We start from the raw sequence: 25315 nt of genomic DNA on the forward strand, positions 1-25315 counted from the left end.
GGCATGAAGTTCCATGGCCAGAGTTTGCTCTGACTCTCTCCAAGATGTCCAGCTCATCTGCTGCATAAAGTGTACTCAGCATAGACCGATGTTAAACTGTAGGGGATGGCTGTTTCATGCAATTCTTGTGAGAAGCTGATGGCAGGGTAGCGACCCTACATTGGAATCCTGATTGAAGATTTCCCACAAGTCCTCAAGGCCAGTCATGAGACTATCATAAGCCACTTCAACAACCATTGTCTGTGTCAGATCTACTAACAGTGCATCTGGAGAAGGGGTGTGTGTTATAGATGGACTTGAGCAAAAATGCCGAACAAGTCACCTGGCTGGTATTGGAGCGGCACTGTCTTACCCTCTCCCCTCCCCTTTTTTTCTCTCCTTTTTTCCTCTCTCTGCCTCTCTCACAATCACTCTTTGCCTGTTCTCCATCTCCCTCTGGTACCTCCCTCCCTTTTTCTTTTTTTCCATTCTCCAGCTCTGTATCCCTTTTGCCAATCAACTTTCCAGCTCTTAGCTTCATCCCACCCCCTCCGGTCTTCTCCTATCATTTCGCATTCCCCCTCCCCACTTTCAGATCTCTTACTATCTGTTCTTTCAGTTAGTCCTGATTAAGGGTCTCAGCCCGAAACGTCGACTGTACTTCTTCCCATAGATGCTACCTGGCCTGCTGTGTTCCACCAGCATTTTGTGTCAGCATCTGCAGATTTCCTCGTGTTTACAACTGTATAGTGCTTCTCATCTGTGAAGTTGTGTTTCGACTCTGAACAGTTCTGTGCACTCAGGTGCTGAATATTCCTCTTACAGGGATTTTGCAACAGGATCCTCAGATCCCCATTGATAAAACACTGGTTCCTTCGCCTACAACTCGTCCTAAAAATACAGTGTTTGAAGATGATGAAAAGTCTAAGGTACATTTCGGATCATTTCACAGCGCTAGTGGCCCAGGTTCAGTCCCGATCTCGTGCCATCTGTATGGATTCTGCATCCTATGGGCTTCCCCGGCTCTTCTAGTTTCTCCCATATCCCAATCATGTGGGTTGGACTGTAAAATGGTGCTGGAGAGGGGTGGAATGTGATAGGATTTGTCAAGAATAATCCTACACTAATCCATTTTAGTAGATATGGACAGCATGGATGAGTTGGGCCAAAGGTCTTGCCTTCTGGAATAGATCAGAAAGGAGAAAGTGTCCTTCCTGCTCCACAAATATGCAAGTGCATTCATGCTGAAGGGGATCAGTCAACAGGCAGACCAAGGAAGGGACTGGAGTCCCAGGTGGACACAGGAGTTTGAGGGATGGGGATGGGGGGGATGGACAAATGGTCCAGGAGTACAGTCCATGTTGTAATCTTAACTGTTGCATTGCAAGTGTGGGGAGAGTTGAAAGTCTGACATGGTTTGGTTACAAACTTCTCCAGTGTTCTGAACACGTCAGACCGTCCTGTAGTTTGAAATAAACTTTCCAATCTGTTACTGTTTTTCAGCTATTAGCCAGGTTACTGAAGAGCAAAAAGCCTGAGGACTTACAAGAGGCTAATAAACTGATAAAGAACATGGTAAAGGAGGTAAGGAAGAAGAGGGGAGGCAGAATCCAAATGAGATCTAATGCTCAGCAAGCAGACCGAAGCTGGTCAGATGCAGACGAGTAGTTCCCCTTCCAACAGGAGAACGTTGAGGCTAAGCTAGGAAACTGATTGGATGAGCGCTGGAGAAGATGGCTAGATCTATGCTTGTGGAGAGCATTTTGGTGGATCGTGCCTGGGAGGGTTGTATTTGTGCATTCACAGGGTGCAAACATTATTGGCAAGACCAAACACGAGGAAATCTGCAGATGCTGGAAATTCAAACAACAACACACACAAAATGCTGGTGGAACCCAGCAGGCCAGGCAGCATCTATAGGGAGAAGCGCTGTCGACGTTTCAGGCCGAGACCCTTCGTCAGGACTAACTGAAAGGAAATGTCGACAGCGCTTCTCCCTATAGGTGCTGCCTAGCCTGCTGTGTTCCACCAGCATTTTGTGTGTGTTGTTGGCAAGACCATTGTTTGTTATCCACGGCTTATTTCCTCTGAACTGAAATTATGAGCTGGGACGTGGTTCTGATGTCTCGTACAGGGGTACCCCAAACAAGGTATCTGAATCAGTGGTCCAGGTCTGTGGATAATCAGCATCGAACTGTATCTGTAGTCACAGTCAAGCGGAAATTGGCAGATGCTGGAAATCCGAGCCACTTACATGTACCTATAGTGTTCGATCAGAGCTACACAGGGAACAGTAGAAGCAAGTTTACTTTGTCATAATATGCTTGTGGTTGATCCTGCATTCTCTTCTCTCCCTACAGATCTAGCCTTTCATGTCTAGGAGTATACCTAATTCATTCAGAAATACATTCAGTATTTTGTGGAGTGAATTCTACAGGTCCACCACCCTGAGCGAGGAAATTTTCCCTCAACGTACTCTGAAATGTCTGTCCCTGCAGGCTGAGACTGTGAGCTGTGGTTCTATGCTCAGCCTGGATGAATGTTTATGTTTCAATGCCCTGATGATCACAAAGCCTCATCAGATTGGTGCTAACAGTAAACTACACAGAGTGGCCCTGGTAATGGCGGGTGTGTGATGGGGAGTGTGACAATGAGAGAGGGCTCGTGTTTAAACTCTCAGGTGTTTTGCTGCTTTACCTTCCACAGGATGAAGCCCGAATGCAGAAAATAACAAAACGCTTAAACACACTCGAGGAAGTGAACAATAATGTGCGTCTTCTGAATGAGATGTTGGCCCATTACAACAAGGATGACTCGACGGAAGGGGATAAAGAGTTGATGATGGTAATCCTAACTCCCCTCCTGTATGCTTCACATCTGGGTATTGAACTACTCCACAGTGCCTGATGTCAACCTTCAAACTTCTCTGGACCAGCATACTTACAAGTGTCCACCCGTCTACATGCCCATTGACCCATCTACATACCCATTGACCCGTCTACGTGCCCATTCACCCATCTGCATTGGTTCACTGGTATGTTCCTTTGCCACCTTGGAGCTGGACAACATATTTTCTCAGGAGTCAATGGGGTATCCAGATTATTTCTCACTAGCCACTCAATATGTCACAGTTTTGAATCTGCAGGTACATTTGATATATTTTATGTCAGTAGTATACATCCTCTGCAATCCACTGCTTTCCACACCCTTAACCCTTGCACAACCAAGAGTGACCTCATTTCCACTCCTCAGTTCCAAGAAGTGAGGCTTTCAGTGTTTTTCTCAGATATCACATGATTTTTCTGAACCATATTAAGTGCTAATCAAGCCAGGACAACTGCTAGTTGCCAAAGATTACCCCTGAATTTAAAGATGACCACTAACTTGTCTTTGCTACAAATCCCTCCCTTTCCTTCAACCTCAAGTCACTAAAACCATCTATTCCATTCAGCCATCTTTGCTATTTGCTCTGATATCCTAGCCGGTCAATTCTTCCTGAAGGCACCATCAGCCCAAACCCTACTGCTGTTTTGCATCTCGTGCCCTTTCCAAGCTTGTGTTATCCATGAGCTCCATTATTATTGAAGTGTCTGTAACTAGTTACAAACAATATCCTTTGATTGTGATGTGTTATCTTCTTTGATTTCTCTTTCCAATTCCAATATAGTCAATTTCACATTCTTCTCCACTGTGTAGCTCAGTGGATTTTCACTCATCTAGTCGAATCTTCATCAAGCCAAGCCTATCTCAAATATCTCATTGATGGACTTCTCCCAATATCTTCATATAGTGCCTCTGGAGTTTCCAAAAGCTAATCTTTGAACCTCTGTTCCTCTTCTAGATGTTGTCCCTCTGTGACACCATGCAAATACGTCCAGTCAGACTCAGACTCAGTGTGTCTGCTGACTCCTCGTTGCCTCGGTCTCCTTGTCCAATGCTGAATGAGCAGTAATTTCACCACCACAAGCTCCATTCGCAAGTCACCAAGGCCACCCTTGAGAGGCTGTCAAAATCCTTTAAATACTTGCCATCATGCATCATTGTTTAGATGTGTGTCAACTTTCAACTGCAAATATCCCCAAAGTATCCTGAAGATGGTTTTTTCATGAGCTGTTCTATCCTTTCAATGTGCATAACCTCAATTCCTTGAGGCTCCCTGTTCCTAACTTTGTTCTCATTGTACTCTGCAACTAGGGACTGTGCTTCACCAACCAGGACTCTTATTGTGGAAATGGCCCTCTAAACCTCTAGATATTAATGACTTGCATCCAGACCACAGCTTTAACTAAAGGTTTTGGCTGCCTTTCCTTATTTCTTTGCCCTCTTTTAACTGAATGCACTTCTGCAAAGTGACTTGGAGTACATTCAACTTTGAAGGTAATGCTCTAATTAACATTGTAATACAGAAGGTGCAGTGAAATCAGTAATTGAGGCTGAGGTTAAACTAACAAGAGCTCTATTGCTTTACAGGAGTTATACGACCAATGTGAGAAAATGAGGCGGGCATTATTCAAAATTGCCAGTGAGACAGAGGACAACGACAACAGCTTAGGTACGTCAAAAAGCTTCTGGTTCCATCTGTATGGGTTTGGTAGAGGTGGGAGTGAATGGCAGTGGTGGCATCTCCTCCCCTCCTCGACTGAAGCTACTGGAGAAGCTAATTAGGGCGAGCAGATCATGTCTTACCGATTTAATCAAGTTTTTTTTGACAAGGTGACAAGTGAGATTGATGAAGGTAGAGCAGTGGATGTTGTCTACATGGATTTTAGTAAAGCATTCAGCAAACTCCCTCATGAGAGGCTAATCCAGAAAATTAGAATGCATGGGGTCTGTGGCAAATTGGCTGTGTGGGTTCAGAACTGGCTTGCACATGGGAGTTGGTTGAAGGGACTTAATCGAGCTGGATGTCTGTAATTAGTGGTGTTCCACAGGGATCTGTGTGGGACCTCTGTTGTTTGTGATGTAAGTAAGAGGTCTGGTTGAAAATGTAGGTGGGTGGATTAGTATATTTTTTGTCGATGATACCAAGATTGGTGGAGTTGTGGACAGTAGAAGACTGGCAAAGAATACAGCACAATATAGATCATTTGCAAATATGGGCAGAGAAATGGCAGATAGAGTTTAACCCAGATACATGTGAGGTGTTGCACCTTATAGGGCAAACGACAGTACACTGTTAAGGACAAAACCCTTACTGAGCAGTGTTATCTCAGAGTCAAAGCTCATAGCTCCTTGAAAGTAGCTACACAGGTTGATAGGCTGATTGAGAACTACACACACACACAATGCTGGAGGAACTCAGCAGGCCAGGCAGCATCTATGGAAAAAAGTATAGTCGACGTTTCGGGCCTAAACCTTTCGCCAGGATGGGTGGTTTGGGGGTTAAGAAGGCTTATGGAATACTTGCTTTTATTAGTCAAAGCATTTATTTTAAAAGTCAAAAGGTTATTTTGCAACTTTATAAAACTCAGGTGAGACCACATCTGGAGCATTGTGTACAGTTCTGGTTCCTCCACTATAGGAAGAATTTCGAGGCTTTGGATTGGGTGCTGCTGGTTTGCTATCATGACAGGCTGGATAAACTTGGGCTGTTTTCCCTGGAATGGCGGAGGCAGAGTGGGGATCTGATACAGGTTTATAAGATTCTGAGAGGCAAAGAGAGAGTAGACAGGGAGTATCTTTTTTCCCCCCGAGTGGAAGTGTTTACTACCAGAGGGCATGCAGTGAAGATGAGAGGGGGTAGGTTCAAAGCTAAGTTTTTTATTCAGAGAGTCATAGATGCCTGGAATGTGCTGCCTGGTATGGTGTTAAGAGACAAACACACTAGGGCTTTTAAAGAGTTTTAAATAGGCACATGGGTGTAAGGAGGATCGATGGATATGGACTTGCGGGCCAAAGGGCCTGTTTCTGTGTTGTACTTTTTTTTATGTTCTGTGTTAACCATCCACACAGTATTCTCCAGCACCTCGTCTAGATGCACACGTTCTCCTGCTGACACCAGCTCCGTAAGTATCAGCAAGCTTTTTAAGCACAGAGGATTTCACTGAGTCCAGTTTTATGATTACATGGAGGATGCACAGGCAAACACTGAGGAGGGACAAAGAGGAACTGGTAACCCAGTCAGTCACTCCCCTGCCCCCAGCACAGTATATGGCGCATGGAAACATAATTCGGGATGTCAAATTGTAGGACTAGCACCAAGGTTTTAATTGGAGTCAGAAAACTCTAAATCAAGTTTATTGTCATATTCACAAGGACGTGTACACACAGGTGCATGAAAACATATCATGCTATGTGTCTATGTGCACATAGCATCAGACAAGCAGAATTCACAGAAAAATCTTGTTAAACGTAATTTTTGCACACTAGCATGATTAGAACAAAACGGTGTCCATTTTAGTTCAGTGATCGTAGTGATATTAAACTCGAGTGATTAGATTGTGCAGGTTGGTCCAACAAGCTAGCGGTCGAGAGGAAGCAGCTGTTCTTGAATCTGAACCTCCTGTCTGATGGAAGCTGCAAGAAGGTGGGATCACACCCGCAACACTGACTGAATTGCGTAAGGACAACTGGCCAAGTTGGCCAAGTGCTCCTTTGTGTTGTACTCACAATGCGCCTCGGAGGCAAACAGCTTTTAGCAGTGCACAGCCTCCTACCATCTTCAATCATAAGATATAGGAGCAAAATTAGGCCATTTGGCCCATTGAGTCTGCTCCATCATTTCATCATGGCTGATCCATTTCCCTCTCAGCCCCAGTCTCCTGCCTTCTTCCCGTATCTCTTTATGCCCTAATGAAGAATCCAACAACCCCTGCTTTAACTATACCCAATGATTTGGTGTCCACAGCTGCCTGTGGCAATGAATTCCACAGATTCACCATTCTCTGGCTAAAGAAATTCCTCTTCATCTCCGTTCCAAATAGACGTCCCTCTGTTCTGAGGCTGTGTTCTCTGGTCTTAGACTCCCCCACCATAGGCAACATCCTCTTCATACTCACTTTATCAAGGCCTTTCAACATGTGATAGATTTCAATGAGATTCCCCCCCCCCCCCCGCGATTCTTCTGATTTCCAGTGAATACAGGCCAGAGCCATCAAACGCTCTTCATATCATAAGCCTTTCAATCCTGTGAACCAGCAGTAAAAATGCCAAATGCATTTATCCAAATATGATGAAGAAAGGACCAGTTTCTGATGAAGAGCCAACACACAAAAGGATCCTTTCTCTTCATTTACGGGTCATCTTGCTTTATGTATTTTCAGTCTTTTGCTATGACTGATTTTAACTTTGTGATGCCATTTTGGGATCTTTTAACCAATTTACTGTAAAATGGTTTGGTGGGGGGGATTAGTTTGAATTGTTTTAAAGGAGAATAGGTTGATGTAGGGTCTCGGCCCGAAACGTTGACAGCGCTTCTCCCTATAGATGCTACCTGGCCTGCTGTGTTCCAGCAGCATTTTGTGTGTGTTGTTGTTTGATGCATTATAAAAAGACTTTGAGTTTCCAGATGTAATGGTCCCTTTGGTACATTAAAAACACATTGCATCCATTTGATAAACTCATCAGTTTCATTTATTAAACAGAAGCTAGTCCTTCAAGAAAACATTTTTTTAAAGAAATGTATGATATTAAATTAGGTCTGTAAACTTTTAATGGTTCTTGACATTTTATTACAGGTGAAATTTTACAAGCCAGTGATGACCTTTCACGTACAATGAACTCCTACAAAAAGATTGTTGAGGGACAGGCAGTAAACGGAGAGCTCAGTTTGACAGAACCTCCGAAGCCACCGGGTAATTCTCAGCCGCTTCCCCTCACCCACCTCCTGACACACCTGATTCTCAGCCCCTTCCCCTCACCAACCTCCTGACACACCTGATTCTCAGTCCCCTTCCCCTCACCCACCTCCTGACACACCTGATTCTCAGCCCCTTCCCCTCACCCACCTCCTGACACACCTGATTCTCAGCCCTCTCCTCCCTCACCCACCTCCTGACACACCTGATTCTCAGCCCTCTCCTCCCTCACCCACCTCCTGACACACCTGATTCTCAGCCCCTTCCCCTCACCAACCTCCTGTCACACCTGATTCTCAGCCCTCTCCTCCCTCACCAACCTCCTGTCACACCTGATTCTCAGCCTTCTCCTCCCTCACCCACCTCCTGTCACACCTGATTCTCAACCCTCTCCTCCCTCACCAACCTCCTGACACACCTGATTCTCAGCCCTCTCCTCCCTCACCCACCTCCTGACACACCTGATTCTCAGCCCTCTCCTCCCTCACCCACCTCCTGACACATCTGATTCTCAGCCCTCTCCTCCCTCACCCACCTCCTGACACACCTGATTCTCAGCCCACTTCCCCTCACCAACCTCCTGACACACCTGATTCTCAGCCCACTTCCCCTCACCAACCTCCTGACACACCTGATTCTCAGCCCTCTCTTCACCCACCTCCTGACACACCTGATTCTCAGCCCCTTCCCCTCACCCACCTCCTGACACACCTGATTCTCAGCCCTCCCCTCACCCACCTCCTGACACACCTGATTCTCAGCCCCTTCCCCTCACCAACCTCCTGACACACCTGATTCTCAGCCCACTTCCCCTCACCAACCTCCTGACACACTTGATTCTCAGCCCCTTCCCCTCACCAACCTCCTGACACACCTGATTCTCAGCCCCTTCCCCTCACCAACCTCCTGACACACCTGATTCTCAGCCCACTTCCCCTCACCAACCTCCTGACACACCTGATTCTCAGCCCTCTCCTCCCTCACCCACCTCCTGACACACCTGATTCTCAGCCCTCTCCTCCCTCACCCACCTCCTGACACACCTGATTCTCAGCCCTCTCCTCCCTCACCCACCTCCTGACACACCTTTCTCAGCCCTCTCCTCCCTCACCAACCTCCTGACACACCTGATTCTCAGCCCACTTCCCCTCACCCACCTCCTGACACACCTGATTCTCAGCCCACTTCCCCTCACCCACCTCCTGACACACCTGATTCTCAGCCCCTTCCCCTCACCAACCTCCTGACACACCTGATTCTCAGCCCACTTCCCCTCACCAACCTCCTGACACACCTGATTCTCTGTCCCCTTCCCCTCACCCACCTCCTGACACACCTGATTCTCAGCCCTCTCCTCCCTCACCAACCTCCTGACACACCTGATTCTCAGCCCTCTCCTCCCTCACCCACCTCCTGACACACCTGATTCTCAGTCCCTTCCCCTCACCCACCTCCTGACACATCTGACTCTCAGCCCCTTCCCCTCACCAACCTCCTGACACACCTGATTCTCAGCCCCTTCCCCTCACCCACCTCCTGACACACCTGATTCTCAGACCCTTCCACTCACCCACCTGCTGACACACCTGATTCTCAGCCCTCTCCTCCCTCACCAACCTCCTGACACACCTGATTCTCAGCCCCCCTTCCCCTCACCCACCTCCTGACACACCTGATTCTCAGCCCTCTCCTCCCTCACCCACCTCCTGACACACCTGATTCTCAGCCCCTTCCCCTCACCCACCTCCTGACACACTTGATTCTCAGCCCTCTCCTCACCCACCTCCTGACACACCTGATTCTCAGCCCCTTCCCCTCACCAACCTCCTGACACACCTGATTCTCAGTCCCTTCCCCTCACCCACCTCCTGACACACCTGATTCTCAGCCCCTTCCCCTCACCAACCTCCTGACACACCTGATTCTCAGCCCCTTCCCCTCACCCACCTCCTGACACACCTGATTCTCAGCCCTCCCCTCACCCACCTCCTGACACACCTGATTCTCAGCCCCTTCCCCTCACCAACCTCCTGACACACCTGATTCTCAGCCCACTTCCCCTCACCAACCTCCTGACACACTTGATTCTCAGCCCCTTCCCCTCACCCACCTGCTGACACACCTGATTCTCAGCCCCTTCCCCTCACCCACCTCCTGACACACCTGATTCTCAGCCCTCTCCTCACCAACCTCCTGACACACCTGATTCTCAGCCCTCTCCTCCTTCACCAACCTCCTGACACACCTGATTCTCAACCCCTTCCCCTCACCAACCTCCTGACACACCTGATTCTCAGTCCCCTTCCCCTCACCCACCTCCTGACACACCTGATTCTCAGCCCCTTCCCCTCACCAACCTCCTGACACACCTGATTCTCAGTCCCCTTCCCCTCACCAACCTATTGACACACCTGATTCTCAGCCCTCTCCTCCCTCACCAACCTCCTGACACACCTGATTCTCAGTCCACTTCCCCTCACCCACCTCCTGACACACCTGATTCTCAGCCCTCTCCTCCCTCACCCACCTCCTGACACACCTTTCTCAGCCCCTTCCCCTCACCAACCTCCTGACACACCTGATTCTCAGCCCCTTCCCCTCACCCACCTCCTGACACACCTGATTCTCAGCCCTCCCCTCACCCACCTCCTGACACACCTGATTCTCAGCCCCTTCCCCTCACCAACCTCCTGACACACCTGATTCTCAGCCCACTTCCCCTCACCAACCTCCTGACACACTTGATTCTCAGCCCCTTCCCCTCACCCACCTGCTGACACACCTGATTCTCAGCCCCTTCCCCTCACCCACCTCCTGACACATCTGATTCTCAGCCCCTTCCCCTCACCAACCTCCTGACACACTTGATTCTCAGCCCCTTCCCCTCACCAACCTTCTGACACACCTGATTCTCAGCCCCTTCCCCTCACCAACCTCCTGACACACCTGATTCTCTGTCCCCTTCCCCTCACCCACCTCCTGACACACCTGATTCTCAGCCCTCTCCTCCCTCACCAATCTCCTGACACACCTGATTCTCAGCCCTCTCCTCCCTCACCCACCTCCTGACACACCTGATTCTCAGCCCCTTCCCCTCACCCACCTCCTGACACACCTGATTCTCAGCCCCTTCCCCTCACCAACCTCCTGACACACCTGATTCTCAGCCCCTTCCCCTCACCCACCTGCTGACACACCTGATTCTCAGCCCTCTCCTCCCTCACCAACCTCCTGACACACCTGATTCTCAGCCCCCTTTCCCCTCACCCACCTCCTGACACACCTGATTGTCAGCCCTCTCCTCCCTCACCCACCTCCTGACACATCTGATTCTCAGCCCACTTCCCCTCACCGACCTCCTGACACACTTGATTCTCAGCCCTCTCCTCACCCACCTCCTGACACACCTGATTCTCAGCCCCCCTTCCCCTCACCCACCTCCTGACACACCTGATTCTCAGCCCCTTCCCCTCACCAACCTCCTGACACACCTGATTCTCAGACCCTTCCCCTCACCAACCTCCTGACACACCTGATTGTCAGCCCTCTCCTCCCTCACCCACCTCCTGACACATCTGATTCTCAGCCCCTTCCCCTCACCAACCTCCTGACACACCTGATTCTCAGCCCTCTCCTCCCTCACCCACCTCCTGACACACCTGATTCTCAGTCCCCTTCCCCTCACCAACCTCCTGACACACCTGATTCTCAGCCCCTTCCCCTCACCCACCTCCTGACACACCTGATTCTCAGTCCCCTTCCCCTCACCCACCTCCTGACACACCTGATTCTCAGTCCCCTTCCCCTCACCAACCTCCTGACACACCTGATTCTCAGCCCTCTCCTCCCTCACCAACCTCCTGACACACCTGATTCTCAGTCCCCTTTCCCTCACCAACCTCCTGTCACACCTGATTCTCAGCCCTCTCCTCCCTCACCAACCTCCTGACACACCTGATTCTCAGCCCTCTCCTCCCTCACCAACCTCCTGACACACCTGATTCTCAGCCCTCTCCTCCCTCACCCACCTCCTGACACACCTGATTCTCAGACCTCTCCTTCCTCACCAACCTCCTGACACTCCTGATTCTCAGCCCTCTCCTCCCTCACCCACCTCCTGACACACCTGATTCTCAGCCCTCTCCTCCCTCACCCACCTCCGGACACACCTGATTCTCAGCCCCTTCCCCTCACCAACCTCCTGTCACACCTGATTCTCAGCCCTCTCCTCCCTCACCAACCTCCTGACACACCTGATTCTCAGCCCTCTCCTCCCTCACCCACCTCCTGTCACACCTGATTCTCAACCCTCTCCTCCCTCACCAACCTCCTGACACACCTGATTCTCAGCCCTCTCCTCCCTCACCCACCTCCTGACACACCTGATTCTCAGCCCTCTCCTCCCTCACCAACCTCCTGACACACCTGATTCTCAGCCCCTTCCCCTCACCCACCTCCTGACACACCTGATTCTCAGCCCCTCCCCTCACCCACCTCCTGACACACCTGATTCTCAGCCCTCTCCTCCCTCACCCACCTCCTGACACACCTGATTCTCAGCCCTCTCCTCCCTCACCAATCTCCTGACTCACCTGATTCTCAGCCCTCTCCTCCCTCACCAACCTCCTGACACACTTGATTCTCAGCCCTCCCCTCACCCACCTGCTGACACACCTGATTCTCAGCCCCTTCCCCTCACCAACCTCCTGACACACCTGATTCTCAGCCCACTTCCCCTCACCAAGCTCCTGACACACCTGATTCTCAGCCCACTTCCCCTCACCCACCTCCTGACACACCTGATTCTCAGCCCACTTCCCCTCACCGACCTCCTGACACACTTGATTCTCAGCCCTCTCCTCACCCACCTCCTGACACACCTGATTCGCAGCCCCCCTTCCCCTCACCCACCTCCTGACACACCTGATTCTCAGACCCTTCCCCTCACCAACCTCCTGACACACCTGATTGTCAGCCCTCTCCTCCCTCACCCACCTCCTGACACACCTGATTCTCAGTCCCCTTCCCCTCACCCACCTCCTGACACACCTGATTCTCAGTCCACTTCCCCTCACCCACCTCCTGACACACCTGATTCTCAGTCCCCTTCCCCTCACCAACCTCCTGACACACCTGATTCTCAGCCCTCTCCTCCCTCACCAACCTCCTGACACACCTTTCTCAGCCCCTTCCCCTCACCAACCTCCTGACACACCTGATTCTCAGCCCTCTCCTCCCTCACCAACCTCCTGACACACCTGATTCTCAGACCTCTCCTTCCTCACCAACCTCCTGACACTCCTGATTCTCAGCCCTCTCCTCCCTCACCCACCTCCTGACACACCTGATTCTCAGCCCTCTCCTCCCTCACCCACCTCCTGACACACCTGATTCTCAGTCCCCTTCCCCTCACCAACCTCCTGTCACACCTGATTCTCAGCCCTCTCCTCCCTCACCAACCTCCTGACACACCTGATTCTCAGCCCTCTCCTCCCTCACCAACCTCCTGACACACCTGATTCTCAGACCTCTCCTTCCTCACCAACCTCCTGACACTCCTGATTCTCAGCCCTCTCCTCCCTCACCCACCTCCTGACACACCTGATTCTCAGCCCTCTCCTCCCTCACCCACCTCCTGACACACCTGATTCTCAGCCCCTTCCCCTCACCAACCTCCTGTCACACCTGATTCTCAGCCCTCTCCTCCCTCACCAACCTCCTGACACACCTGATTCTCAGCCCTCTCCTCCCTCACCCACCTCCTGTCACACCTGATTCTCAACCCTCTCCTCCCTCACCAACCTCCTGACACACCTGATTCTCAGCCCTCTCCTCCCTCACCCACCTCCTGACACACCTGATTCTCAGCCCTCTCCTCCCTCACCAACCTCCTGACACACCTGATTCTCAGCCCCTTCCCCTCACCCACCTCCTGACACACCTGATTCTCAGCCCCTCCCCTCACCCACCTCCTGACACACCTGATTCTCAGCCCCTCCCCTCACCCACCTCCTGACACACCTGATTCTCAGCCCTCTCCTCCCTCACCCACCTCCTGACACACCTGATTCTCAGCCCTCTCCTCCCTCACCAATCTCCTGACTCACCTGATTCTCAGCCCTCTCCTCCCTCACCAACCTCCTGACACACTTGATTCTCAGCCCTCCCCTCACCCACCTGCTGACACACCTGATTCTCAGCCCCTTCCCCTCACCAACCTCCTGACACACCTGATTCTCAGCCCACTTCCCCTCACCCACCTCCTGACACACCTGATTCTCAGCCCCTTCCCCTCACCCACCTCCTGACACACCTGATTCTCAGCCCTCTCCTCCCTCACCCACCTCCTGTCACACCTTTCTCAGCCCCTTCCCCTCACCAACCTCCTGACACACCTGATTCTCAGCCCTCTCCTCCCTCACCAACCTCCTGACACACCTGATTCTCAGTCCCCTTCCCCTCACCAACCTCCTGTCACACCTGATTCTCAGCCCTCTCCTCCCTCACCAACCTCCTGACACACCTGATTCTCAGCCCCCCTTCCCCTCACCCACCTCCTGACACACCTGATTCTCAGCCCTCTCCTCCCTCACCAACCTCCTGACACACCTGATTCTCAGCCCTCTCCTCCCTCACCAACCTCCTGACACTCCTGATTCTCAGCCCTCTCCTCCCTCACCAACCTCCTGACACTCCTGATTCTCAGCCCTCTCCTCCCTCACCAACCTCCTGACACACCTGATTCTCAGCCCACTCCTCCCTCACCCACCTCCTGTCACACCTGATTCTCAGCCCTCTCCTCCCTCACCAACCTCCTGACACACCTGATTCTCAGTCCCCTTTCCCTCACCAACCTCCTGTCACACCTGATTCTCAGCCCTCTCCTCCCTCACCAACCTCCTGACACACCTGATTCTCAGCCCTCTCCTCCCTCACCAACCTCCTGACACACCTGATTCTCAGCCCTCTCCTCCCTCACCCACCTCCTGACACACCTGATTCTCAGACCTCTCCTTCCTCACCAACCTCCTGACACTCCTGATTCTCAGCCCTCTCCTCCCTCACCCACCTCCTGACACACCTGATTCTCAGCCCTCTCCTCCCTCACCCACCTCCGGACACACCTGATTCTCAGCCCCTTCCCCTCACCAACCTCCTGTCACACCTGATTCTCAGCCCTCTCCTCCCTCACCAACCTCCTGACACACCTGATTCTCAGCCCTCTCCTCCCTCACCCACCTCCTGTCACACCTGATTCTCAACCCTCTCCTCCCTCACCAACCTCCTGACACACCTGATTCTCAGCCCTCTCCTCCCTCACCCACCTCCTGACACACCTGATTCTCAGCCCTCTCCTCCCTCACCAACCTCCTGACACACCTGATTCTCAGCCCCTTCCCCTCACCCACCTCCTGACACACCTGATTCTCAGCCCCTCCCCTCACCCACCTCCTGACACACCTGATTCTCAGCCCTCTCCTCCCTCACCCACCTCCTGACACACCTGATTCTCAGCCCTCTCCTCCCTCACCAATCTCCTGACTCACCTGATTCTCAGCCCTCTCCTCCCTCACCAACCTCCTGACACACTTGATTCTCAGCCCTCCCCTCACCCACCTGCTGACACACCTGATTCTCAGCCCCTTCCCCTCACCAACCTCCTGACACACCTGATTCTCAGCCCACTTCCCCTCACCAACCTCCTGACACACTTGATTCTCAGCCCTCCCCTCACCCACCTGCTGACACACCTGATTCTCAGCCCCTTCCCCTCACCAACCTCCTGACACACCTGATTCTCAGCCCACTTCCCCTCACCAAGCTCCTGACACACCTGATTCTCAGCCCACTTCCCCTCACCCACCTCCTGACACACCTGATTCTCAGCCCACTTCCCCTCACCGACCTCCTGACACACTTGATTCTCAGCCCTCTCCTCACCCACCTCCTGACACACCTGATTCGCAGCCCCCCTTCCCCTCACCCACCTCCTGACACACCTGATTCTCAGACCCTTCCCCTCACCAACCTCCTGACACACCTGATTGTCAGCCCTCTCCTCCCTCACCCACCTCCTGACACATCTGATTCTCAGCCCCTTCCCCTCACCAACCTCCTGACACACCTGATTGTCAGCCCTCTCCTCCCTCACCCACCTCCTGACACATCTGATTCTCAGCCCCTTCCCCTCACCAACCTCCTGACACACCTGATTCTCAGCTCTCTCCTCCCTCACCCACCTCCTGACACACCTGATTCTCAGTCCCCTTCCCCTCACCAACCTCCTGACACACCTGATTCTCAGCCCCTTCCCCTCACCCACCTCCTGACACACCTGATTCTCAGTCCACTTCCCCTCACCCACCTCCTGACACACCTGATTCTCAGTCCCCTTCCCCTCACCAACCTCCTGACACACCTGATTCTCAGCCCTCTCCTCCCTCACCAACCTCCTGACACACCTTTCTCAGCCCCTTCCCCTCACCAACCTCCTGACACACCTGATTCTCAGCCCTCTCCTCCCTCACCAACCTCCTGACACACCTGATTCTCAGTCCCCTTCCCCTCACCAACCTCCTGTCACACCTGATTCTCAGCCCTCTCCTCCCTCACCAACCTCCTGACACACCTGATTCTCAGACCTCTCCTTCCTCACCAACCTCCTGACACTCCTGATTCTCAGCCCTCTCCTCCCTCACCCACCTCCTGACACACCTGATTCTCAGCCCTCTCCTCCCTCACCCACCTCCTGACACACCTGATTCTCAGTCCCCTTCCCCTCACCAACCTCCTGTCACACCTGATTCTCAGCCCTCTCCTCCCTCACCAACCTCCTGACACACCTGATTCTCAGCCCTCTCCTCCCTCACCAACCTCCTGACACACCTGATTCTCAGACCTCTCCTTCCTCACCAACCTCCTGACACTCCTGATTCTCAGCCCTCTCCTCCCTCACCCACCTCCTGACACACCTGATTCTCAGCCCTCTCCTCCCTCACCCACCTCCTGACACACCTGATTCTCAGCCCCTTCCCCTCACCAACCTCCTGTCACACCTGATTCTCAGCCCTCTCCTCCCTCACCAACCTCCTGACACACCTGATTCTCAGCCCTCTCCTCCCTCACCCACCTCCTGTCACACCTGATTCTCAACCCTCTCCTCCCTCACCAACCTCCTGACACACCTGATTCTCAGCCCTCTCCTCCCTCACCCACCTCCTGACACACCTGATTCTCAGCCCTCTCCTCCCTCACCAACCTCCTAACACACCTGATTCTCAGCCCCTTCCCCTCACCCACCTCCTGACACACCTGATTCTCAGCCCCTCCCCTCACCCACCTCCTGACACACCTGATTCTCAGCCCTCTCCTCCCTCACCCACCTCCTGACACACCTGATTCTCAGCCCTCTCCTCCCTCACCAATCTCCTGACTCACCTGATTCTCAGCCCTCTCCTCCCTCACCAACCTCCTGACACACTTGATTCTCAGCCCTCCCCTCACCCACCTGCTGACACACCTGATTCTCAGCCCCTTCCCCTCACCAACCTCCTGACACACCTGATTCTCAGCCCACTTCCCCTCACCCACCTCCTGACACACCTGATTCTCAGCCCCTTCCCCTCACCCACCTCCTGACACACCTGATTCTCAGCCCTCTCCTCCCTCACCCACCTCCTGACACACCTTTCTCAGCCCCATCCCCTCACCAACCTCCTGACACACCTGATTCTCAGCCCTCTCCTCCCTCACCAACCTCCTGACACACCTGATTCTCAGTCCCCTTCCCCTCACCAACCTCCTGTCACACCTGATTCTCAGCCCTCTCCTCCCTCACCAACCTCCTGACACACCTGATTCTCAGCCCCCCTTCCCCTCACCCACCTCCTGACACACCTGATTCTCAGCCCTCTCCTCCCTCACCAACCTCCTGACACACCTGATTCTCAGCCCTCTCCTCCCTCACCAACCTCCTGACACTCCTGATTCTCAGCCCTCTCCTCCCTCACCAACCTCCTGACACTCCTGATTCTCAGCCCTCTCCTCCCTCACCAACCTCCTGACACACCTGATTCTCAGCCCACTCCTCCCTCACCCACCTCCTGTCACACCTGATTCTCAGCCCTCTCCTCCCTCACCAACCTCCTGACACACCTGATTCTCAGCCCTCTCCTCCCTCACCAACCTCCTGACACACCTGATTCTCAGCCCTCTCCTCCCTCACCAACCTCCTGACACACCTGATTCTCAGCCCTCTCCTCCCTCACCAATCTCCTGACTCACCTGATTCTCAGCCCTCTCCTCCCTCACCAACCTCCTGACACACGTGATTCTCAGCCCTCTCCTCCCTCACCCACCTCCTGACACACATGATTCTCAGCCCCTTCCCCTCACCCACCCCGACACACCTGATTGTCAGCCCTCTCCTCCCTCACCCACCTCCTGACACATCTGATTCTCAGCCCCTTCCCCTCACCAACCTCCTGACACACTTGATTCTCAGCCCTCCCCTCACCCACCTGCTGACACACCTGATTCTCAGCCCCTTCCCCTCACCAACCTTCTGACACACCTGATTCTCAGCCCCTTCCCCTCACCAACCTCCTGACACACCTGATTCTCTGTCCCCTTCCCCTCACCCACCTCCTGACACACCTGATTCTCAGCCCTCTCCTCCCTCACCAATCTCCTGACACACCTGATTCTCAGCCCTCTCCTCCCTCACCCACCTCCTGACACACCTGATTCTCAGCCCCTTCCCCTCACCCACCTCCTGACACACCTGATTCTCAGCCCCTTCCCCTCACCAACCTCCTGACACACCTGATTCTCAGCCCCTTCCCCTCACCCACCTGCTGACACACCTGATTCTCAGCCCTCTCCTCCCTCACCAACCTCCTGACACACCTGATTCTCAGCCCCCTTTCCCCTCACCCACCTCCTGACACACCTGATTGTCAGCCCTCTCCTCCCTCACCCACCTCCTGACACATCTGATTCTCAGCCCCTTCCCCTCACCAACCTCCTGACACACCTGATTCTCAGCCCACTTCCCCTCACCGACCTCCTGACACACTTGATTCTCAGCCCTCTCCTCACCCACCTCCTGACACACCTGATTCTCAGCCCCCCTTCCCCTCACCCACCTCCTGACACACCTGATTCTCAGACCCTTCCACTCACCAACCTCCTGACACACCTGATTCTCAGACCCTTCCCCTCACCAACCTCCTGACACACCTGATTGTCAGCCCTCTCCTCCCTCACCCACCTCCTGACACATCTGATTCTCAGCCCCTTCCCCTCACCAACCTCCTGACACACCTGATTCTCAGCCCTCTCCTCCCTCACCCACCTCCTGACACACCTGATTCTCAGTCCCCTTCCCCTCACCAACCTCCTGACACACCTGATTCTCAGCCCCTTCCCCTCACCCTCCTCCTGACACACCTGATTCTCAGTCCCCTTCCCCTCACCCACCTCCTGACACACCTGATTCTCAGTCCCCTTCCCCTCACCAACCTCCTGACACACCTGATTCTCAGCCCTCTCCTCCCTCACCAACCTCCTGACACACCTGATTCTCAGTCCCCTTTCCCTCACCAACCTCCTGTCACACCTGATTCTCAGCCCTCTCCTCCCTCACCAACCTCCTGACACACCTGATTCTCAGCCCTCTCCTCCCTCACCAACCTCCTGACACACCTGATTCTCAGCCCTCTCCTCCCTCACCCACCTCCTGACACACCTGATTCTCAGACCTCTCCTTCCTCACCAACCTCCTGACACTCCTGATTCTCAGCCCTCTCCTCCCTCACCCACCTCCTGACACACCTGATTCTCAGCCCTCTCCTCCCTCACCCACCTCCTGACACACCTGATTCTCAGCCCTCTCCTCCCTCACCAACCTCCTGACACACCTGATTCTCAGCCCTCTCCTCCCTCACCCACCTCCTGTCACACCTGATTCTCAACCCTCTCCTCCCTCACCAACCTCCTGACACACCTGATTCTCAGCCCTCTCCTCCCTCACCCACCTCCTGACACACCTGATTCTCAGCCCTCTCCTCCCTCACCAACCTCCTGACACACCTGATTCTCAGCCCCTTCCCCTCACCCACCTCCTGACACACCTGATTCTCAGCCCCTCCCCTCACCCACCTCCTGACACACCTGATTCTCAGCCCTCTCCTCCCTCACCCACCTCCTGACACACCTGATTCTCAGCCCTCTCCTCCCTCACCAATCTCCTGACTCACCTGATTCTCAGCCCTCTCCTCCCTCACCAACCTCCTGACACACTTGATTCTCAGCCCTCCCCTCACCCACCTGCTGACACACCTGATTCTCAGCCCCTTCCCCTCACCAACCTCCTGACACACCTGATTCTCAGCCCACTTCCCCTCACCAAGCTCCTGACACACCTGATTCTCAGCCCACTTCCCCTCACCCACCTCCTGACACACCTGATTCTCAGCCCCCCTTCCCCTCACCCACCTCCTGACACACCTGATTCTCAGTCCCCTTCCCCTCACCCACCTGCTGACACACCTGATTCTCAGCCCCTTCCCCTCACCAACCTCCTGACACACCTGATTCTCAGACCCTTCCCCTCACCAACCTCCTGACACACCTGATTGTCAGCCCCTTCCCCTCACCCACCTCCTGACACACCTGATTCTCAGCCCTCTCCTCCCTCACCCACCTCCTGACACATCTGATTCTCAGCCCCTTCCCCTCACCAACCTGCTGACACACCTGATTCTCAGCTCTCTCCTCCCTCACCCACCTCCTGACACACCTGATTCTCAGTCCCCTTCCCCTCACCAACCTCCTGACACACCTGATTCTCAGCCCCTTCCCCTCACCCACCTCCTGACACACCTGATTCTCAGTCCACTTCCCCTCACCCACCTCCTGACACACCTGATTCTCAGCCCTCTCCTCCCTCACCAACCTCCTGACACACCTGATTCTCAGTCCCCTTCCCCTCACCAACCTCCTGTCACACCTGATTCTCAGCCCTCTCCTCCCTCACCAACCTCCTGACACACCTGATTCTCAGCCCTCTCCTCCCTCACCAACCTCCTGACACACCTGATTCTCAGACCTCTCCTTCCTCACCAACCTCCTGACACTCCTGATTCTCAGCCCTCTCCTCCCTCACCCACCTCCTGACACACCTGATTCTCAGCCCTCTCCTCCCTCACCCACCTCCTGACACACCTGATTCTCAGCCCTCTCCTCCCTCACCAACCTCCTGACACACCTGATTCTCAGCCCTCTCCTCCCTCACCCACCTCCTGTCACACCTGATTCTCAACCCTCTCCTCCCTCACCAACCTCCTGACACACCTGATTCTCAGCCCTCTCCTCCCTCACCCACCTCCTGACACACCTGATTCTCAGCCCTCTCCTCCCTCACCAACCTCCTGACACACCTGATTCTCAGCCCCTTCCGCTCACCCACCTCCTGACACACCTGATTCTCAGCCCCTCCCCTCACCCACCTCCTGACACACCTGATTCTCAGCCCTCTCCTCCCTCACCCACCTCCTGACACACCTGATTCTCAGCCCTCTCCTCCCTCACCAATCTCCTGACTCACCTGATTCTCAGCCCTCTCCTCCCTCACCAACCTCCTGACACACTTGATTCTCAGCCCTCCCCTCACCCACCTGCTGACACACCTGATTCTCAGCCCCTTCCCCTCACCAACCTCCTGACACACCTGATTCTCAGCCCACTTCCCCTCACCAACCTCCTGACACACTTGATTCTCAGCCCTCCCCTCACCCACCTGCTGACACACCTGATTCTCAGCCCCTTCCCCTCACCAACCTCCTGACACACCTGATTCTCAGCCCACTTCCCCTCACCAAGCTCCTGACACACCTGATTCTCAGCCCACTTCCCCTCACCAACCTCCTGACACTCCTGATTCTCAGCCCTCTCCTCCCTCACCCACCTCCTGACACACCTGATTCTCAGCCCTCTCCTCCCTCACCCACCTCCTGACACACCTGATTCTCAGCCCCTTCCCCTCACCAACCTCCTGTCACACCTGATTCTCAGCCCTCTCCTCCCTCACCAACCTCCTGACACACCTGATTCTCAGCCCTCTCCTCCCTCACCCACCTCCTGTCACACCTGATTCTCAACCCTCTCCTCCCTCACCAACCTCCTGACACACCTGATTCTCAGCCCTCTCCTCCCTCACCCACCTCCTGACACACCTGATTCTCAGCCCTCTCCTCCCTCACCAACCTCCTGACACACCTGATTCTCAGCCCCTTCCCCTCACCCACCTCCTGACACACCTGATTCTCAGCCCCTCCCCTCACCCACCTCCTGACACACCTGATTCTCAGCCCTCTCCTCCCTCACCCACCTCCTGACACACCTGATTCTCAGCCCTCTCCTCCCTCACCAATCTCCTGACTCACCTGATTCTCAGCCCTCTCCTCCCTCACCAACCTCCTGACACACTTGATTCTCAGCCCTCCCCTCACCCACCTGCTGACACACCTGATTCTCAGCCCCTTCCCCTCACCAACCTCCTGACACACCTGATTCTCAGCCCACTTCCCCTCACCAACCTCCTGACACACTTGATTCTCAGCCCTCCCCTCACCCACCTGCTGACACACCTGATTCTCAGCCCCTTCCCCTCACCAACCTCCTGACACACCTGATTCTCAGCCCTCTCCTCCCTCACCCACCTCCTGACACACCTGATTCTCAGCCCACTTCCCCTCACCGACCTCCTGACACACTTGATTCTCAGCCCTCTCCTCACCCACCTCCTGACACACCTGATTCTCAGCCCCCCTTCCCCTCACCCACCTCCTGACACACCTGATTCTCAGACCCTTCCCCTCACCAACCTCCTGACACACCTGATTGTCAGCCCTCTCCTCCCTCACCCACCTCCTGACACATCTGATTCTCAGCCCCTTCCCCTCACCAACCTCCTGACACACCTGATTCTCAGCTCTCTCCTCCCTCACCCACCTCCTGACACACCTGATTCTCAGTCCCCTTCCCCTCACCCACCTCCTGACACACCTGATTCTCAGTCCACTTCCCCTCACCCACCTCCTGACACACCTGATTCTCAGTCCCCTTCCCCTCACCAACCTCCTGACACACCTGATTCTCAGCCCTCTCCTCCCTCACCAACCTCCTGACACACCTGATTCTCAGTCCCCTTCCCCTCACCAACCTCCTGTCACACCTGATTCTCAGCCCTCTCCTCCCTCACCAACCTCCTGACACACCTGATTCTCAGCCCTCTCCTCCCTCACCAACCTCCTGACACACCTGATTCTCAGACCTCTCCTTCCTCACCAACCTCCTGACACTCCTGATTCTCAGCCCTCTCCTCCCTCACCCACCTCCTGACACACCTGATTCTCAGCCCTCTCCTCCCTCACCCACCTCCTGACACACCTGATTCTCAGCCCCTTCCCCTCACCAACCTCCTGTCACACCTGATTCTCAGCCCTCTCCTCCCTCACCAACCTCCTGACACACCTGATTCTCAGCCCTCTCCTCCCTCACCCACCTCCTGTCACACCTGATTCTCAACCCTCTCCTCCCTCACCAATGTCCTGACACACCTGATTCTCAGCCCTCTCCTCCCTCACCCACCTCCTGACACACCTGATTCTCAGCCCTCTCCTCCCTCACCAACCTCCTGACACACCTGATTCTCAGCCCCTTCCCCTCACCCACCTCCTGACACACCTGATTCTCAGCCCCTCCCCTCACCCACCTCCTGACACACCTGATTCTCAGCCCTCTCCTCCCTCACCCACCTCCTGACACACCTGATTCTCAGCCCTCTCCTCCCTCACCAATCTCCTGACTCACCTGATTCTCAGCCCTCTCCTCCCTCACCAACCTCCTGACACACTTGATTCTCAGCCCTCCCCTCACCCACCTGCTGACACACCTGATTCTCAGCCCCTTCCCCTCACCAACCTCCTGACACACCTGATTCTCAGCCCACTTCCCCTCACCAACCTCCTGACACACTTGATTCTCAGCCCTCCCCTCACCCACCTGCTGACACACCTGATTCTCAGCCCCTTCCCCTCACCAACCTCCTGACACACCTGATTCTCAGCCCACTTCCCCTCACCAAGCTCCTGACACACCTGATTCTCAGCCCACTTCCCCTCACCCACCTCCTGACACACCTGATTCTCAGCCCTCTCCTCCCTCACCCACCTCCTGACACACCTGATTCTCAGCCCTCTCCTCCCTCACCAACCTCCTGACACACCTGATTCTCAGCCCTCTCCTCCCTCACCCACCTCCTGACACACCTGATTCTCTGTCCTCTTCCCCTCACCCACCTCCTGACACACCTGATTCTCAGCCCTCTCCTCCCTCACCCACCTCCTGACACACCTGATTCTCTGTCCTCTTCCCCTCACCCACTTCCTGACACACCTGATTCTCAGCCCTCTCCTCCCTCACCAACCTCCTGACACACCTGATTCTCAGCCCTCTCCTCCATCACCCACCTCCTGACACACCTGATTCTCAGCCCCTTCCCCTCACCCACCTCCTGACACACCTGATTCTCAGCCCCTTCCCCTCACCCACCTCCTGACACACCTGATTCTCAGCCCCTTCCCCTCACCCACCTCCTGACACACCTGATTCTCAGCCCCTTCCCCTCACCCACCTCCTGACACACCTGATTCTCAGTCCCCTTCCCCTCACCCACCTCCTGACACACCTGATTCTCAGCCCCTTCCCCTCACCCACCTGCTGACACACCTGATTCTCAGCCCTCTCCTCCCTCACCCACCTCCTGACACACCTGATTCTCAGCCCCTTCCCCTCACCCACCTCCTGACACACCTGATTCTCAGTCCCCTTCCCCTCACCAACCTCCTGACACACCTGATTCTCAGCCCCTTCCCCTCACCAACCTCCTGACACACCTGATTCTCAGCCCACTTCCCCTCACCAGCCTCCTGACACACCTGATTCTCTGTCCCCTTCCCCTCACCCACCTCCTGACACACCTGATTCTCAGCCCTCTCCTCCCTCACCAACCTCCTGACACACCTGATTCTCAGCCCTCTCCTCCCTCACCAACCTCCTGACACCTGATTCTCAGCCCCTTCCCCTCACCCACCTCCTGACACATCTGACTCTCAGCCCCTTCCCCTCACCAACCTCCTGACACACCTGATTCTCAACCCCTTCCCCTCACCAACCTCCTGACAGACCTGATTCTCAGCCCCTTCCCCTCACCAACCTCCTGACACACCTGATTCTCAGCCCCTTCCCCTCACCAACCTCCTGACACACCTGATTCTCAGCCCTCTCCTCCCTCACCAACCTCCTGACACACCTGATTCTCAGCCCCTTCCCCTCACCAACCTCCTGACACACCTGATTCTCAGTCCCCTTCCCCTCACCCACCTCCTGACACACCTTATTCTCAGCCCCTTCCCCTCACCAACCTCCTGACACACCTGATTCTCAGCCCTCTCCTCACTCACCAACCTCCTGAC

At 54.2% G+C, this 25315-nt stretch overlaps 1 protein-coding gene and 2 long non-coding RNA genes across 4 annotated transcripts in view; 1 reads left to right on the forward strand and 2 right to left on the reverse strand.

Annotated features, from left to right (window-relative positions):
• gga3b (golgi associated, gamma adaptin ear containing, ARF binding protein 3b) overlaps window positions 1–25315 on the forward strand; it is a 77182-nt gene that overhangs the window by 24274 nt on the left and 27593 nt on the right. For both annotated transcript variants that reach the window (XM_059948988.1, XM_059948989.1), the window contains 5 exons: window positions 805–908; window positions 1483–1563; window positions 2686–2823; window positions 4450–4531; window positions 7656–7772. In XM_059948988.1, coding sequence (XP_059804971.1) covers window positions 805–908; window positions 1483–1563; window positions 2686–2823; window positions 4450–4531; window positions 7656–7772 — 522 coding nt within the window. The remainder of the gene's footprint in view (window positions 1–804; window positions 909–1482; window positions 1564–2685; window positions 2824–4449; window positions 4532–7655; window positions 7773–25315) is intronic.
• LOC132380257 (uncharacterized) lies at window positions 10654–13744 on the reverse strand. Its single transcript, XR_009507711.1, has 3 exons — window positions 13151–13744; window positions 11675–13021; window positions 10654–11464 (listed from the first exon to the last, which is right to left on the reverse strand). It is a non-coding gene; the product is annotated as an uncharacterized LOC132380257 (long non-coding RNA).
• On the reverse strand, window positions 17348–19199 carry LOC132380256 (uncharacterized). Its single transcript, XR_009507710.1, has 2 exons — window positions 18811–19199; window positions 17348–18769 (listed from the first exon to the last, which is right to left on the reverse strand). It is a non-coding gene; the product is annotated as an uncharacterized LOC132380256 (long non-coding RNA).

Source organism: Hypanus sabinus, chromosome 23, assembly GCF_030144855.1.
Source record: "Hypanus sabinus isolate sHypSab1 chromosome 23, sHypSab1.hap1, whole genome shotgun sequence".
Classification (NCBI taxonomy): Eukaryota; Metazoa; Chordata; class Chondrichthyes; order Myliobatiformes; family Dasyatidae; genus Hypanus; species Hypanus sabinus.